The 18,850-nt window shown below is 42.0% G+C and overlaps 1 protein-coding gene and 1 long non-coding RNA gene across 2 annotated transcripts; one reads left to right on the top strand and one right to left on the bottom strand.

Moving 5' to 3' along the window:
* Positions 1-1,059: 1,059 nt before the first annotated feature.
* Positions 1,060-10,028, top strand: LOC149323609 (uncharacterized). Its single transcript, XR_016277295.1, has 4 exons — positions 1,060-5,076; positions 6,315-6,516; positions 8,404-8,585; positions 9,374-10,028. It is a non-coding gene; the product is annotated as an uncharacterized LOC149323609 (long non-coding RNA).
* A 4,163-nt stretch (positions 10,029-14,191) lies between these two features.
* Positions 14,192-18,458, bottom strand: LOC149323608 (prorelaxin H2-like). The gene is made up of 2 exons (XM_089479572.1): positions 18,233-18,458; positions 14,192-14,859 (listed from the first exon to the last, which is right to left on the bottom strand). Exons 1-2 carry the CDS (start codon positions 18,456-18,458, stop codon positions 14,492-14,494), a joined length of 594 nt encoding a protein of 197 aa, XP_089335698.1. The 3' UTR covers positions 14,192-14,491.
* Between the last annotated feature and the right edge of the window lie 392 nt (positions 18,459-18,850).

Genomic DNA, 18,850 nt, shown 5'->3' with positions numbered 1-18,850 from the left:
GCGGGTCCAACGATGCGTATTTACATCATAACGTGAATGTGTTATCACATGTGATTCATTTCTATGGGAGCTCCTTCCGTGGTGCTTCCACAGTGAATCCGAAGTGACTCCTCATTTTGGTGAATTCAGTACAAAAGTGAATTCACAGAATCCGCATTCAAACTCACTTAGATTTCATTTCAAATTGGTCTGTTGTGGAATGCAACTTTGCTTCCCTCCTGGTACACCCCCCAAACCTCCAAAGAGGCAAATTTCCCATGATGATGCTGCACTGCAATTTTGCCCCAGTTGCTTCCGTTGCTCGGAAGGGTAGATGACAGGGATGGAGGGAATGAACAGGAGGCTGGGGGGAAGAGATGGGAGGCTGGGGAGAGCAACAAATTCTAGCTCCCAAATTCCATAGCCTCGAGCCAAGGACCCCACAACAAACTCCAACTCCCAGAATTCCATAGAGCTGAGCCAGGACAGTGAAAGTGGAGTTAAACTGGAGGCTACTGTTACAAAGGAAAGGAGAGTAGAATGGATTCAGGGAGGTGGTATTTTAGGGAGCATGGAGAATAATTATAATAATTAAAATTTTAAAAAGTTTAAATAATAATAATAATAATAATAATAATAATAATTTATTTTTATTAGTTTGCTGAGGCACCAGAGCTCTCTGGCAGAGAAGGCTCAATGTCTCATGACACTACAGTTCCCAGAATTCCATAGCACTGAGCCAGGACAGTGAAAGTGGAGTTTAACCTGAGAGAAGGCAACTGTTACAAAGGGAAGGAGAGTGGATTGGATTCACGGAGGTGGTACTTTATGGAGAATGGAGAATAAGGGAAACCGGATCATTTCTGCAATCCTCCAAAATGGGTCTCCTTCAGATCCAAAGGATTTACTTCCAAGTAAACCTGCAGCTTCTACACTTATTTTACAGTGAATAATAATAATAATAATAATAATAATAATAATAATAATAATTCCTTAATAATAATAAATGGATGGGGGCTGTGACACGGAGGATAGATATAGATGTGGCTGAAATGGATGAGGAGAATAACAGGAAAATAGATGTAGATATAGCTGAAATAGATGAGGAGAATGACATGAGGATAGATATAGATGTGGCTGAAATGGATGGGGGCTGGAGGACCCATTTGCATTTGGCTGCCAGGGATGGGAAAATAGAAGGGAGTCATTCACGTGAGGCTGTCATTCATGTGAAAGTGGAACCAGGCTCCCTTCTTCACCCTGGAAGTGCAAAGGTTCAGGATGCATTCAGACCCCCACTGAGCATGCGCAAGGGTCCCAATTTGAATCAAGTTGAATCCACATGGTATGTCCTGGTGTGGTAATACAATGTGCACTCACTCTGCTTTGCTTGAATCCGCATCACGTGACTTGCTTGAAATTGTACTGACTCTGCTTCTCCCTCGATTCGGAAGGGCAACAGAAAGGCAACCAGGTGTGGTAAAACATGTTTTAACATGAATTTGCATTGCTAGACAGGAGTGACTCTGGATCTGGTGTGAAAAACATCACTTTTCGCGTTCCTAGAACAGGAGTGACTGCAGATCTGAGCTGCAAGCTCCCCACGTGTGATAAGGGCCCTAGAGATTACTTTTTTTTTTTTCAAAACCAGGAATTGAAAATCCATTGAAGAAGATGCCCTCTCAATCTATAAAACATCTCAGGGCCCTCCAAATGCCTCTTATACCATCTAGAGTGTGTAAAGAGCAGTGTGTGTGTGTTCAAAAATGGGTAAGTTTTTGCCACCATAAAAGTGGCCTTTGGGCTCCCATTTCGCCCAGGGGCTGTACTTTCCACACACTCGCTGTTTGGAATGAAAGATGTTGAAGATGGGATCATGGATCACTTACCAGCATTGACAGTCCCAGGAAATGGGGGGTCTCTTTCCACTTGTAGAGACATCCTTTGGGGTGTTGCACAAACCTCAAATATTATAGCTCTGAGGTGATAATCACACAGCTTATAGCGTCTAGTTACCTGACGCACCACTTTTCTAGATCCTGAAGCATTCTGGATGCTGGAGTGTCCTAGCAATGCTGCTGACATTAGCAGTAAGAGCTGCTTCAACCTCATCTTTAGCCCTTATGTGTAATCTCTCTGCACCCTCAGTGTATGTCCTGATGTTAGCAGCAATTAATAGTAAGCAGCAAAGCGCATTCCGCACAGCTTCTGTCCTTGGCAGCCTCTGGTAAGTATCAGTGATATTTTATCTACTTCAGTAATGCCCTTGGGGCACTTTCCAAATATATATATGGGGAAATAAAATCATGGATTTTGCAATGAAAACAAATAAATCATCCAATATGGTGTTAAAATGTTAAAACATTAGAATTTAAACAGTTAAAGCAAAAATAGCTTTTACAAAGTTTAGGACATTATGCCAAAGTTTGCCTAGCTTTATACAGTGTTTGGGGCCCAACGGTCTTTTGATCTGTGCTACCCACATGTGCAGTTCCTACTCTCCTCTTTGTTCACCCACTCTGCTTTTCTGGTTTTTCTAGTTTTTAGGACCTGAGATTTGTTTCTGTGTGGAGCAATGCCTTTGATCTTCAGTTGTTCTGAGAATGACTTCCCACTGCAAGGGTACAGCAAGACAATTTTCACTGGGGAGCAGTGGCAAAAATGGAATGAGCGGTAACAGGAGAGCACTGAGAAGAAACTATATCATAGATATCATAGCTAAGGAGAAAAATAATTAATTAATTTTGAAAACTGATTGTGAAGATTCCAAAATTCATCTTACAGTACAATATTTTCAACATGCAAAATATTTGTGTAAACAGAATCAAGAGTGGCTAGGAAGTCACTGTGTATCATGCAAGTCATTGGGCTGTAAGGCTTTGAACCGTTAATGAAGTCCAATGTGATGTGACTTCTCCACAGACTCCTCAGACTTATGGAGAACCCGTCCACTTGAAATTCCTTCAAATATGTTATTTTCAAAATTCAAGATTAGTGAATATGGAGTTTCTCACACGAAGGAGATTTGGAGTTTATCCCATGAATTTTCCGGAAAAATTGCATAATTACACGAAACAATTTCACATGACGTCACACAAAAACTGCCATTAAAGTGATCACAAAGAAGCATTAACGCACCTTCTAAGCAAGAAAGCAACATTAAATGCTCCTCATCCCTAATTTTTTGAGAAGGAATAATGCCTTCCTCTCACCTTGATATGGGAGCAACCCTATTCGTTGAGATTTCTTTCTTAATTTCCAAACAGGAAAATATGTTCTCTCTCCTCATCCTTCTCTCTGTGGGTTTCAATGCAAGTTGTGACAAGCTGAGGTTGGTACTTAATAAAGTAAAGGTAAAGGTTTTCCCTTGACATGAATGTCTAGTCATATCCAACCATAGAGGCTGGTGCTCATCTCCGCTAATAAGCCGAAGAGCTAGCGTTGTCTGAAGATGGCTCCCTGTTCATGTGGCTAACATGACTGCACCGTCTATCTCTTTCAAAGATATGCCAACATATCCCACCATCCCAAGGGACGCTTGAAGGATGCTCATAGCCAACCCCAATATGGCCTACACAAAGCATGGATGATGCACCATGATTTCCATTATGATGTGCCTCTTGTTCCATGGCAGTTAAGGTTTCAGCAGCAGAGGCAGTTAGCAGTTGAGCAGGAAGGACCATGAATGAGGCAGACAATGGTTGAATATTTCATGTCTTTGCACTGGATCGTTTTTTTCCAGATTTCCTTCTAGGAAAGAAAAAAGTTCTTTTTTGTGGAATTTTCTGCCACAAAAGAGAAGTGCCAGAAATAAAAACAATCAGCTAATCAGAATGAAGTGGGGAAGGAATAAAATCAGAATAGGTAACAGGAAAGAAAAAGGGCAGCTGGAGAAGATGGCAGTAACTGCCCAAGACATGTTGGTTGAAAAAAAGCTGAGAAGAAAAGGCAGATCATAGTGAAGCTGCTCATAAATTTAAAGAGACAGGAAAGCCAATGGCTGGAAGCTTCTTTTCCAATGACTGTTTGAAACTGGAACTCTGGTCGCTGGTCAACTGGGAGGACTGAAATGGAACCATGGCTTCTTGGTTCCCAATGTTAGTCCTCAACAGTATTAATGGTGAATCTGTATCATCGAGAGGCAAGCAAGCCAGCCTGCCAAGTCTGGATAGACAGCTTCCCTGCTACATCCTTTCCTTCCAAGTTTCACTTTTTCCGATGAAGAGAATGTAGGACATTCCAAGGGAAAAAATGATTGGAGCCTTAGTCCTGATATCCATGTTTTTGGCACTTGTGTCTAGCTTTAAAACAGGGCACTGTACATTCCAACACTGCAAATGTGAACTGCCCTGTCTCCACTCTGAAGGTTACAACAAGCATATTTGAAATCTAAAATAAGATCTGAATTGTCTTGTTCTGGGATATTCAGTCTCTGGTACTAGAGTCCTGGATTTATTGTTTCCCATTTGGCAGAGCCAAGTAGCATAAGTACGATCAGGTATGCATGCTGAGATGCTCTGCTGTAACAGTGGGGGAAGAATATTTTTGCTGCCACTCAGAGGCTTTTGGCATTCAAAGGAGTCTTCCTCCGGATAAGTATTACTCAGTTCTACTGTCTGAAATGCCTTGCTCCAATTTTTTTGCCATCTTGACCAGTGTGAACGATGCTCCACCATGTTTGCCAAAGGTGGGTGATGTCAGCAGGCTTGTCAGTCCAATATCGGAGCAAGCTGGGAGAATCTGAATGAAGCCATTTCCAAACCAAGCATTCTCTCTTCATGGATTGTAAGTATTGCACACAAAGTTTTTTCTAACAAATGTATTATTGAGAAGAAGGAGAAGGATGTGAGTTAAATCAGTCCAGAAGCCCATCAAAGGGATTGTCTCCAGGTAAGAGTTGTGCAGGAATGAGCTTCCCAAAAACTCAGCATTTAAAAGCTGCTGACAGATTTCAGATGAAGGCCAAAAACCTTTGGACCTACACCTGGAGGAATATGAGTAACAGCTTGCATTGTGTTTTTAGCAGTGAGGAGACATCAACAAGACAACCAGCAGAAGACCTGAGCAGCTCCACCTCAACTGAATGAAATCTTTGAGGTATTCTGACCTGTCTTTCTTTCTGCTTCACTCCCCTACCAATCCTCTTTGTTTAGACTGCAGGCGGGAGGTGAACTTCATTTCTTTCCTTTGCAGGAAATTTTTGTAGCCATTTGATCTTCAAAATGATGGGAAATGTGAAGGTACTCCAGTCAATGTTCAACCATAGCCTTCTATGTGCCTTTCTGGAACATGGACCACATCTGTGATGAACCTAGATTGCCACTGAAGAAAGAAGAGGGGGCTAAGTACAGTAGGCCCTTCCCTTACGCAGGGGATCCGTTCCGGACCCCACCACGTAAGGGAAATCCAGTGTATGCTGGAACCCCATTACTTCTTCTGGGGCTAGCAAGCAGGGACGTAGCCAAGGGGGGGGATCTTGGGGTCCGGACCCCCCCCCTTCCATTAGAAAAATGAATGGTGTGTGCTGCTGCGCCGCCGGACACAAGCACCATTATAATGGTGGCACTGAGTCTGGACTCCCCCCCTTCCTAAAATCCTGGCTACGTCTCTGTAGTGAGGGCTTTTTCCGGTGCAGCTTTCATCGTATGCTGAAAGCAGCATAAAGTGCACCTGCGTATGACACAGGAGCCCTGTACTTCTCTCAAATCTAAGAGCTCATTCACACTACAAAAATAATCCAGGGTGAATCCTTGTTGAATCCTTGTTGTGCACAGACGTCCTGAATGCAATCTATGCACTTTTAGGAGTGGGGCTGGCTGGCAACAAAAAAACCCCACTTAACCCAGGATATTTGATACTGGTTTCCCCTTGACTTTTCCTGAAAGATACGCAGCACTGGCAGTATGAATCTGCTTTCAAATCGATTTGGATCATTCTGTATTGTTCCTTCCCAAAAAGGAAGGGACAGGTTTCGTAAGCAGGGGTGGCACATTTGAAATTGTAACTGCATTTTAACCTGAAAGAATATCATATGTGAATAATACAGGGTTAAATTGAATGAAAGAGACTTGTGAAACCAAGACAAAAAGGGAACAACGAAACCCGATATGCATTGCTGCGGCAATGCGGATCTACTAGAGAGAAAAAAACAAGTGTGTGAATGGCACCTGAGTTTCCTCTGAGTATTAACCAAGCCTTTTAAAAACCATTTCAGGTATTCTTACACCTCCTTCTCCTTGACTTTCTCTCCTTCTCTTTCTCTTGTAGTCATTTTTGCCTGTAAGGTTGAAGTAAACTCCATCATCTTTCCTTTCTTTCCTTTCTTTGCTTTCCAGCATCCAGTCAGATCTTCACAAGAATACAAAGGATGAAGATGTTCCTAAGCAAAATTGTAGCCGAGGAAGGAAGACATGAAGGAAATAGCCTGCCAGGAAAAGCAAGCACATCATCCCCAATCCAGGCCTCCTAAGTTTCTATCTGGAGCAAGGAACACATCTGTAGCCCACTTCTGGTCAAGTCTCTGAGCCCCAGGGCCAGGTATGATAGCCTAGGCAGAATCTCTTCCTCTCATCCCTTCTCTATGCAATCGCCCAATAAGAAGTAACTTTCAAGAAGTCTGCTGCATCCAATGAGACAAAGTAGACGAAAGGAAGCCTCTTTTGTTGGATTGATCCCATGCAACAGCCATCCATGATTTGTCAATGAAACCAAGGGTAGATTTACATATAGATGACAGCTGTGAAAATAATGAAACAGCAGGCAGGAGGGAGAGATGGGAGCAAAGGAGGGGGCCATTGGAGGCTGGGGTGGAGGTTCCAATTCCCAGAATTCCATAGTCTTGAGCCAAGGACCCCACAACTCCAACTCCCATAATAATAATATTAATAATTTATTATTTTAAAAATAATAATAACAATAATTTATTATTTTAAAAATAATAATGATATTAATAATAATTAATTTTTAAAATAACAACAACAATAAAAAAATAATAATAAGTTATTAGTTTGCTGAGACACCGGAGCTCTCTGGCAGACAAGGCTCAATGTCTCACAACACTACAGTTCCCAGAATTCCATAGCACTGAGCCAGGGACAGTTAAAGTGGAGTCAAACCGGATTATTTTCCAGTGCAGACGCCACCTAAGAGAAGGCAACTGTTACAAAGGGAAGGAGAGTGGATTGGATTCAGGGAGGTGGTACTTTAGGGAGAATGGAGAATAAGGGAATCCGGATCATTTCTGCAATCCTCCAAAATGGGTCTCCTTCAGATCCAAAGGATTTACTTCCAAGTAAACCTGCAGCTTCTACACTGATTATTTTGTAGTGAATAATAATAATAATATAACAACAACAACAACAACAATAATGATAATAAATGGATGGGGGCTGTGACACGGAGGATAGATGTGGCTGAAATGGATGAGGAGAACAACAGGAAAATAGATGTAGATACAGCTGAAATAGGTGAGGGGATGACAGGAGGATAGATGTAGATGTGGCTGAAATGGATGGGGGCTGGAGGACCCATTTGCATTTGGCTGCCAGGGATGGGAAAATAGAAGGGAGTCATTCATGTGAAAGTGGAACCAGGCTCCCTTCTTCACCTCGGAAGTGCAAAGGTTCAGGATGCATTCAGACCCCCACTGAGCATGCGCAAGGGCCCTAATTCGAATCAAGTTGAATCCACATGGTATGTTCTGGTGTGGTAATACAATGTGCAATCACTCCGCTTTGCTTGAATCCACATCATGTGACTTGCCTTGGATTCGATTCGTAAAACGGACGCCTCCAGCCCTCCCTTTCGGGTGAGTATTCTGTTAAAACACTTTTGATGTTGTCACACAGTGCGTGAGGCAACACATCAACGTATGGCACCAGATTTTCCACCTTTGTGACTGTAGTCAGTAGCTTGTGAGCTGGAGAAACACCTGTCGCTTTCTCAGTGAGCAAAGAGACACTGTAATCTTCTCTCAGATGAGGCTTTTATTCATAGAAGAAGTTCCACTGTGTACAAAACTATATACATCAACACCATCCACCATCCAAACCAGTAACAACCCACTCTGAGGCGCACACTGTCTCACTCTCCTCAGTAACAGTTGAGGATGACAGTTGCATCAACATTCCAATGATGCACTGTTTGAATGCTGACACATATATCTGCCACTAGAGCTGTAAATAACTTCCACAGGGCACTGATGCTTCTTCTCCTCCATCTTGCAGACTTTGATGACAACAGAAGGACTGAAGCTCCAGTATTCAAATCAGTTGGGAATATCTGAGCATTGCTTCCCATCACTAAATATGAGGTGGAGCAGCAGTTTTGGTTTTAGAATTTCTGCAAGCCATTTCCAATTTCACCCTTTTCTTTTCATACACTATAAACAGTGTCTAATAAATTGTTTTCATTGCTGTGTATCAGGTTCCTGCAGATAAATAAGGAAAGAAAGGCCATTAATTCATACAAACATCTCAGCAGATGTTAACTACAAAGAAACGATCAGAAGATAAGTAATGTACAAGAATGGAACTTGTGAATGCAGAATGTTTAAGAATGATGGAGAACATCTCAACAGAATTTAACTTCAAGGAAACTGTCACAAGGTAAGTGATGTCCAGAAATGAATCCTGTGGATGCAGAAAAAGGCCTATTCTGTGAGCCTTAAGGTAAGAAGGAATAAGTTTGCCCTGAGCAAGAGTTGTCAGGTGGTGGTCTGTGGACCTTGCTGACATGCCCAGGGTAGCAATGACTGCCACTTTTTGGATCGGGAAGGAATTTTCCTCCAGGGCAGATTGGCCTGAAATCCTGGAGGTTTTTCGCCTTCCTCTGGGCATCCGGCAGCGTCCACCTGTTAGGATGTTTGAAAAACTAATGTATTTTGTTACTGTTGTTTACTGCCTTCACGTCAACACTGACTTAGGGTAGCCCCATAGATGAAACAACTCCAAGCCCCTCCATCCACCATACTCTACATAATTTTTCAGGCTTTGAGTTGTTGCCTCCTTAACTGAGTCTATCCATCTGGTATGTGGTCCACCTCTTTTTCTCCTGTCCTCTACCATTCCAAGCATTATTGTCTTCTCAAGTGAGTCGTGCCTTTCATAATGTGACCAAAATATGACAGACTTAGTTTTCCCATCCTGGTATCTAGGGAAAGTTCAGACTTGGTATGTTCCTGTATCCATGTCTTCCTGACCATCCATGGTATCCTCAGCACTCTTCTCCAGAACAACATCTCAAATGTGGTGATATTCTTTTGATCAGCTTTCTTCACTGTCCATCTCTCACATCCATAGAGGTTGATGGGAAATACAATGGTATGGAGGATCCTTACTTTAGTGTTCAGTATTATAGCTTTGCATTTTATGATTTTGTCTTGTTCTTTTTAAAGGCTGAATTTATGTAAGACCTCCATGATCCTTACTGTTGTAAAAACCTCCCAAGCTGAACTCGGCAGAGAGCAACAAGCCTCTGAAGTAAAATTAATAAAAGATATCCATGGGCATTTTTTGAAATATGAAGCCCACTTTCAAAAGAAGAAATGTTACAAGGTCTTTAGAGATCCAGATAAGAAAACTCTTACCATTTGGAAATGGGGTGTAGCAAGATGTCGAATATTACTCCCTGGAAAATGGTATTCCAGTAAGAATTTGCTGATCCATTTTTTGAAAACCCTGCTTGCTAAAATATCATTAGATAGAAGCACTATTCACTAAATTTAAAGTACAATTCAGAAGAAACATCATGCTGTCCAGATAGGATCACTTTCTCTGGATGACGGAGATGGAGCCTGGAGGATGCCAGCATGTCTTCTACATGGAAAGATGGAAGGAGGGAGCCTCACCATTTTCATTACCACTGGCCGCCACTTTTGGGGCTGGGAAGGAATTTTCCTCCAGGGCAGATTGGCCAGAGACCTGGAGGTTTTTCGCCTTCCTCTGGGCATCCGGCAGCGTCCACCTGTTAAGATGTTTGAGAGACTCATAAGAAGTAAATGAAACTTACAACTTTTAAAAATTGCCAAACTGAACCTGGCAAATAGACATAACAACCCATGCAAAATTAATAAAAATCACAATTATGGAATAAATCTGTCTCTTTCTCTTTTGTCTCCTCAGTTTTTGTGTTTAAAAATACATCTGTGGTACTGCTCTTTAGTTCAGTTCAGAGAGAACAGCATTGCTCTCCCTTTAGGTGGAACTTTATGTCACTTTAGGAATCATAGGGCTCTCAGACTGTTGTCCTTCTCACTTGCTCTCTCTTGGGAAAAAAAGGTGTTCAGGAAGAGAGGAATTTGCAGAGGCCTCAGTTCTACCAAACCAACTAGATTTGACACTGCTTGAACTGCCATGGCTCCATCCTATGAAATCCTGGGATTTGTTGCGGCACCAGCGCTCTCTGACTGAAAAGACTAAACAGCTCACAAAACTACAAATCCCAAAATTCCATAGCATTGAACCATGGTAGTTAAAGCAGTCTCTAACTGCATTGTAGATGCAGCCGAGGAGAACGTTGGGATTTCACATACATTCTGAACTAGAACTCTCTGGCAAGGAATTTTAAGTCCATCACCAAACTACAAACCCCAGGATTTCATAGTGTGTAGCCACAACAGTCAGACAAATATCCAACTGCTATTGGTGTGCTAAATGCAGTCGGCCTCATTCAAAATAGAAGACTGTTCTCTATAAAGCAGGACACATACTTCAAAAGTATCCTGGTATGGATGATCTTTTCCTATAAACATAACTCTCCCTATCACTTTTGGGATTTCAGATATTATTATTATTATTATTATTATTATTATATTTATTTATTTATTTATTTATTTGAATCCCACTCTTTCCCCAGAACTGGGACTCAGAGCGGCTTCACAATATTAAAAAACAGTACAATTAAAAACATGGAAAAAGGTACATTAAAAAGGAATTAAATTGTTACAATATTAAAACAGACGGTTATTAAAACTGTGTTACCACAATTAAAAACGGATGTGGAGAAACAAGCATGTCCAAGGGAGAGCGACTAAAATGGTGAAGGGTCTTGAAACCATGCCCTATGAGGAAAGACTCAGGGAGCTTGGAATGTTCACCCTGGAGAAGAGAAGGTTAAGAGGTGATACTATAGCCCTGTTTAAATATTTGAAGGGTTGTCATATTGAGGAGGGAGCAAGCTTGTGTTCTGCTGCTCCAGAGAACAGGATCCAGAGCAATGGATGCAAGCTCCAGGAAAAGAGATTCCACCTCAACATTAGGAAGAACTTCCTGACAGTAAGGGCTGTTTGACAGTGAAACAAACTCCCTCAGAGTGTAGTGGAGTCTCTTTCCTTGGAGGTCTTTAAGCAGAAGCTGGATGGCCATCTGTTTGGGCTGCTTTGATTGTATCTTCTTGCTTGGCAGGAGGTTGGACTGGATGGCCCTTGTGGTCTCTTCAACTCTATGATTTTGTGTGTTAGTCTTGGTTCCCTCCGCCCCAGCTTCTACCATACCCTTTTCTTTGGCTGCCTAAATTATATTTCAGAATGCCCAACTGAAATGCCAGAAATTGGGTACTGATGCCCTCATTTGCCTCACCTGGTACTACATCCCTACCACACTGAGATTATCCAGTGTTGAGTGTTTCTGCCCTCAACAAAAGGGTTGCCTGTTTGCTGAGAAGCTCCTGAATGATTTCTTCAACTGTTAAGTGTTGTCACCTACATTTACTTTTCAATTAATTGTTCTGATAAAGTATTTTATTGTTTTTGTGAATAAATTACGTTATCAACTAACACTACAACAGTGATAAAATATTTTAATAATTACAGTTAAAATAATAAATTATCACAGTTGTAGTGTTATTTTATAGAATTCTATTTTATTATTTTAGCTGTAGTTATTAAAATGTTTTATCACTGTTGTAGTGCCTTTAGCCATTGGTTTTACTGGATCGGTTTCTGATGATCTACATCTTTATTTTATTACTTTTTAATGAAAAATTGTATGAAAAAATATTAATCATATTTTATTATTAAACAGTTCTAACTGATGTTGACCAATGTGGATGTTGTCAAAGGGGAGCTCAGGCATGTTGGTGGATGCTCTTCCCTTCTAGCAATCCAACTAAGAGCAAGAGCAGCAGCTGTTTCAGATCCATCTTGGCTATGCATACATAGGGTATTGCCACACTGCAAAATTAAGGCAGATTAACACCAATTGTTGTGGCTCCATGCTATGGAATTCTGGGATTTGTAGTTTGTTGTGGCACCAGAGCTTGATAGAGAATAGCAATAACAAGTACATTTCTATACAGCTTATCAGTGAACTAGCACTCCCTAAATGGTTTACAATGTGTAAATCAATTGCCCCCAACAAGCTGGGTATTCATTTTACTGACCTACGGAAGGATGGAAGGATGAGTGGACCCTGGAGGCCTGCCTGGGATCAAACTCACAACCTTGGGGCTGCAGTACTGGCCACTATGTCACACTCACCAGGGCTCCAGAGAAGGCTAAATGTCTTGCAAAACTACAAAGCCCAGGATTCTATAGCATTGAGGCATGACAATTAAAGTGGTGTCAAACTGCATTAATTCTACAGTGTAGATGCAGCCTTAGTCACTCTGGTCACTTACTGCATGTTCTTAGAGCTCAGCAACAATGAGTTTTAGGCAAACCTGTTGTTGGCAGCCTTTGCTAACTTCAGCTTTGACCAGTATATAGTGTGCAGCAGCATGTGCGTGTGTGTCTGCTTTGTACCTTTGGTTCCTTGACCCCTTTCTTTTTATTATTACAGTGGTCCCCCGGGTTACGAAATTAATTCGTTCCGCGGTTAATTTCGTAACCCGAAAAACCTTCGTAAGCCGAATTCCCATAGGCGCTAATGGAAAAAAAGCCGCGGCTCCGCCGCGGCTCCATTTAAAACAGCGCCGGGGTTTTTTCGTAACCCGAAAAAACCTTCGTAACCCGAAACAATAAATCCCTATGGGATTTATTCGTATCCCGAAAAATTCGTACCCCGGGTAATTCGTATCCCGGGGTACCACTGTATTAAAATGTTGGCCTTCTTAATGGACCAGAATAGATCATATTTAGGTTTTCTGAATAGTGCAGTCTAAAAATGTGAGAGCGCACATTAGAACAGGACATTCCCCCTTTTCTCAGATGCTTTGATTTCACATCATGTTTGTGTATTTATGCAGTTGCTTAACTGAGGAACGAGAGTCTGAGTTAGTAGGCAGATGTCTTGTGAAGATGTAGAAGACTCCTTCTGTAGTATCTCACATACTCTTGTGGCCAGAGGCTCTCATCTCAGCTAGATCATTTCCTAAATGCAGGAATTAGTCTTTCAGCTGCTATGTCTGAGGCACATCTTGGGAACAATGAGCAATCCATGCATCTGTTCGTATTTCTCATCAAATAATTTCCCTACTGTTCTATGGATGGGTTATATGTACGTGTTGGTTGCTACATAAGCAGCCCTGGAGTTTTCTTCCTGCCCACCCCCACCATTAGAACCATTGGCACTAAGGGGCACTTTCCTCCAGTCCCATATAACTGGCTTGGGGGAGGCAAGCTGACTTTGGATCCATTGAGAGCTTTCCTCTCATTGGGAAAGGCTGGAGAGGCAGTTCTGATTCAAACTTTGGCAAGGAGATAGCGAGGCCCTTGACACCATGTTCCTGATCCAGCTCAGGTTATGAGACAAAGTGGATTTGTTTCCAGACCTGCCTTCTGAGGTCCCAGATATTTTTTTTTAAGATATCATTTTGTGCAGTTTTTCTTAAGGGAGAATTGAGAAGGTAGCTAAACAAACCAGCTAGTTGTCATCTGGTCAACTTCAAATTATGGTAACCCTATGAATGAGAGGCCTCCAAGATCTCTGGCTAACAAAGGTCCTGCTCAGTCTTCCAGACTCAGGGCAGCTGTGGCTTCTTTGATTGAATCAATCCACATATAGTTAGGTCACCTGCTTTCCTACCGCCTTCAACTGCTGCCTTATAGTAAATAAATGAACAAATATCTTCATTTGTGTGCACAACATGTAAATCATAAAATTTCATTTCCCAGTCCCCAGACAGATCAATTGACTGGGTGTGTATAAGAAATTGTAACCTAGGTTATATCTGTTGTCTAATTATACACCGGACTTGCGAATTCTATATAGACACAATCCATGTAGATAGTTCATAAGACTTTAATTAAAGGCAATTAAACAATATGTACCTACAGCATTGTGGTATAAATAGCAGCATAATTTTAGGAGAAAATTTCAATATTTTTAGTAAAATCGAGCAAATGTGATCAACACAAAACATAGTCTAATGACAATTCTTTGTGTGTATCTGTGGTATGGGTTCAAGAAACAAGGGCATCATCTGTTACTCAAGGTACAAAATCAAGAAGCAGCAGCTCTTTTTTCCTTACACATAGTATTGTATATGTGGTATATATACAAGAGCTGTATAATATTAAGTAGCACTATTAACTAAAAGTAAAACTCTGTTCTTGAAAAACTAAATGTGTACATTTTCAGCATAGTTTGCTAAGGTCAGTTTGGGTACATCCAAATCTGCAGCATATTTCAGACACTGTGGCAGAAGATTCACGCTTTCTTCGAGGGTATTTGACCCAGGGAAAGTTATTCAAGCCTTTTGAATTGGCCAGCCCAATTTCAGCTCCTCTTTTGCGGGCGGCATCCCCTAATTGACGAATGTATTCAATGAAGTTATCAGAAGCAGGAACAGATTCAATATAGTCGTCATATAAATGAAACAAGTCTTTTGGCAACTGCTGCTCAGCTGGCTTGTTGATACTTCGTACTTGTTCCAACATAGGATCCAAAACCGACAGCAAATTATTGTTCTCTGGTCCTTTGTTGCTGCTGATTTGAACAAAATCTGTTAAAACAAGATGGAGTGTAAAATATCAGCTAAGATCCCTGGAATTTCTTTGAGTGTTGCTATAAATGCTTATGTCATTTCGTAATAAAAACATTAAATACCTCTCAAATGGCATTTGATAACAAATCCTGTCTTTCTAGGATATGGTATGCACTGAAAAACCTTTTACATTATTAAATAATTGGGGTGGTGTTTTTTTTTTTTAACCTATAAGCTCTTTTACAGAAAAGACTTTTCTGAACAAAGGCTCTAAGTGTAGAGTGTTTCACATTCCAATAACTTTGAGACCTTGATATAGGAAAGCTGTAAAGTTTGAGAGGGGTTTTGAAACGCAAGGACACATTGCAAGAAGCAACAAAAATTTGGATGACCCGTATCAATTTGAAAGTAAGTGTGCAAAGAGATCTTATGGCTCCTTTGAGACTAACAGAAAGGAAGAAGCTGGTAGCATGAGATTTTGTAGACTTGAGCCTACTCCCTCAGGTGCATGTCTATGAAAGCTCATGCTGCCAACTTCTTTCTTTCAGTTAGGACCCAAATAGACTGGCAAAAAAGCCTGTTTCTGGGTGGCTTCAGAGCATGGTGTTTTGATGACACATGCTCTGAAGCTGCCTGGAAGCTGGCTTCAAGCCACCCGGCTGCCCAGACATGGGCCAGTTTCCAGGCACTCCAGGGGTGTGGTGTATGCACGCCACCAGAGCGTTATGAAGCTGGCCTCTGGCCACAGTGCGGACGGCAACACCAGCTTTTTGCCAACCGAAAAAGGAGCGGTACTTTGCTGCTCCCTTTTCAACTAGGTTGAAGGCAGATTGGAGCTGTGGCATGTGATTGCTGTGGCTCCAATTTGTCTTCAGAAGAGGAGCTTCAAGGGTTGTCTGTTTCAGCCCTAAATCTTAAAGATGCTACAAGATCCCTTTGCATACCGATTTTCCAGACTAACATGGCTATGTCTTTGAATCTGAAAGTAAGGGGATGTGAAGACCAATACAATCAGAACTCAGGGCATAATGAGATTTCCTTTTTAAAAATAGCTAAAGTATTTCTGCTTGCAATTCCATTTAACACAGGAATGGATGAAACGTGGCCTGAGGGATTCATGGAAACCCCAAGGCCATACTTGCAAACCCCACAGAACCCCTCCAAGACATATTATTTACAAAAAACAACCTCCAGGAAATATCAGATCCTGTAGTCTAAATTTCAGAGGAAGGGAATGGCAAACCACCCCTGAATATTCTTTGCCCTGCCTAAAACCCTATGAAATTCATGGGGTCACTACAACATAAAAGCACATGCCCACACACAAGGCAGAGTACGCAGGCTCATGAAAAACCTGCCTCTTCTCTTTTTATGTCTTTTGTAGTTTTGCAAATTCAGTGTAACTTAAGAGGAAGGGCTGATTTAGAATACTATTTAGTGGGTGCAAATCAACAGAAAAATTATTTTATTTCAGATGGTTAGGATGCAAAATCATCTGATTTTGCCTTTTGTGAAACTTAAATGAAGCCTAATAATTAGGTGCAAATTTGCATTTATATCTCATTTGTCATATGTTTATATAAATATATAAATGTCTCTGGGGTCTATACCACCTTTCCAAGGCAAAAGAAAAGACAAAAGAAAAAGAAAAACCAAACAAATTGCAAGATAAATGATAATGTGCAAATGTATAACAAAGCAATTCAGTTGAAATCAAATTTAAACTAGGAATGGCTAATGTTAATTGCAGTAACCAGTCAGAAACCTGTTCATTATTACTATGTAAAGGACTGTGCCTAAATATGTAACAAAGAGATTTTGTTGGCACTTGCATGTAATGAAGGCTGTTCCATGCCTATTAAAATTATTATTATTATTATTATTATTATTATTATTATTATTAACCTGCTTTCCCACTGTAATTGGGACTCACCTACTTAGGCATAATCTCCTTTGAAGGCAGGGTGGTACTTGTATCAAAATCCACAGATTCCATCTTTCAGGACAATGGGACTTTTGACCAACCATAAACATAGGCTAGTTACTATACAAATACAACCATAATAAGTCTTTCTTTTTAACCAAAGATTTGTTAAATGAACTGTGCAAGAGCTTTTGTGGGTGCAAGGAGACTAGCAAGGGCTGGAAATTCCTTTGGAAGCTTCTTTTTAAACACATTCCAGATTCCTGAACTGGGTCCATTCTGCTGGTGTGGCAAGGAGAGAAGCTGCCCAGGGAGAGGTAGGGTGGCCAGACTAAACATTGGAGAGGGCTCTTATCCTTTTAATGGTTGCCATATAAAACCACTAGGTGACTTTGGGCAAGTTGCACTGTCTCAGAAGAAGGCAACAGCAAATCCCCTCTGAAGAAACTTGCCAAGAAAACCCCATGATAGGTTTGCCTTAGAGCTGTCCTAAGTTGGAAACAACATAAAGGCACAAAACAACAACAAAGCAGAGGGTGTTTCAGCAGGTGTAGCACTTGCTGAAATTCCCTCTTCTAAGGAATCATTCAAGGAACAAGAGTGGACTCCAGTTTTCATTCTGGCAACCCAAAGAGAGACTTGCCAGCCTTTCTCCTCTCCCACATTTGCCCCATTTAATCGACTGACAGCAGGGGCATCTGCATTATAGAAATAACACACTTCGATGCCAGTTTAATTGCCATGTCTCCAATGTACAGAATACTGGGATTTGTAGTGTGGTGAGGCAGCATTCAGTATGGTGTAGCACTTTGAGCGCTGGACTAGGACACTGGGAAACCAGGCTTCGAATCTCGGCTCGGCTATGGAAGCCCACTGGGTGACCTTAGCAAGTCACACTCTCTCAGCCTCAGAGGAAGGCAAAGGCACTCACGGATTCCTGACTTAAAGGATTATGAAATTGTAGCTGCTCCATATTCATTCACAAAGACATTCAAAACAATTAAAATGATCTACAACAATTAAAAAACCACAAAAAATACACCTGAGTGAAAAGCATAATCTGGCAACGGCAAAACCTTTCTTCAGAGGGGGGCTTGCCATGGCCATCCCCTGAAGAGGCTGAGAGAGTGTGACTCTCACCCAAGGTCAGCCAGTGGGTTTTATGACAAAAGCGAAAAGGGTTCATTAAGTATTCAATTTGTATGCCGCCTTTCTCCCAGGAGGGACCCATTAAAAAAACAACCCACCTCTAAATAAATAAATAAAAACAAATTCAAAAACAAATAAAATCATGTGCAACACATTAATACACACACAGACACACAGACACACATATACACACCCCCCCAAGTGAAAAGGATAACCTGACCATGGCAAACCCTTTCTTCAGAGGCTGAGAGAGTGTGACTCAGCCCGTGGGTTCTGCTGATGCTCTCCCAGAGGAGAGATGCCTAGGGATGTACTCACCAGGGGGCTCCCTGAGGGGCTGCGGGGGGGAGGAGGAGGAGGGCAGCCTCTTCCAGCGGGAGCCTCCGCAGCTGAAGATGATGGCGCGGATGAAGGCTCGGCCACAGAGGCGGAGCGGGGCCCCTGCTGCTGCCTCCGCCGCCTCCTCCTCCTCTTCCCTGGGCCAGGGCTGGCTGCCTCCCAGGAGCAGGAGCAAGAGCAGGAGCCCCGACAGCAGCTTCTCCATGGCTCTCTCCTCCTCCACAGCCAGGAGCAGCAGGGCTGGGCTGCTGCCTTTATCCCTCTGGGCCCAGGGAGCCCTCCAGCTGACCCCTCTCCCCCCTCACACCCCTCTCCCCTCCAGCTCCCTTCTCTTCAAGCCTCCCTCCCTCCCTTCTTCCCTCCAGGCAGCAAGGAGGAGGACTGGCTCAAAGACACTGGCCAGGAAGACCCCCCTCCCCAGGAGAGCTTTGGGGCTTATAGTTGCCATGAGTTGGGAATGCCTTGAAGGCAGGAAACAGCAGCCTCAGCCTCACAGGATGAGCAAGTCACACTCTCTCAGCCTCAGAGGATGGCCATGGCAAACCGTGTGGAGGAATACAGTTATCTATTTAGATTTATCTCTTTCATTATCTACTT

The sequence above is a fragment of the Sceloporus occidentalis genome, unplaced genomic scaffold (genome assembly GCF_023333645.1).
Source record: "Sceloporus occidentalis isolate IW3139 unplaced genomic scaffold, rSceOcc1.0.p SCAF_1, whole genome shotgun sequence".
Classification (NCBI taxonomy): Eukaryota; Metazoa; Chordata; class Lepidosauria; order Squamata; family Phrynosomatidae; genus Sceloporus; species Sceloporus occidentalis.
Note: the sequence above shows the minus strand (reverse complement) of the source record. Positions and strands in the feature narration are given on the sequence as shown.

What these genes read in the sequence shown, in the direction of transcription:
- LOC149323608 (XM_089479572.1), bottom strand. Translation starts at nt 18,458, where the DNA reads ATGGAGAAGCTGCTGTCGGGGCTCCTGCTCTTGCTCCTGCTCCTGGGA. An exon ending in GCCCCTCAGGGAGCCCCCTG is followed by an intron (nt 14,860 to 18,232) that starts GTGAGTACATCC and finishes TTGTTTTAACAG; the next exon opens with ATTTTGTTCAAATCAGCAGC.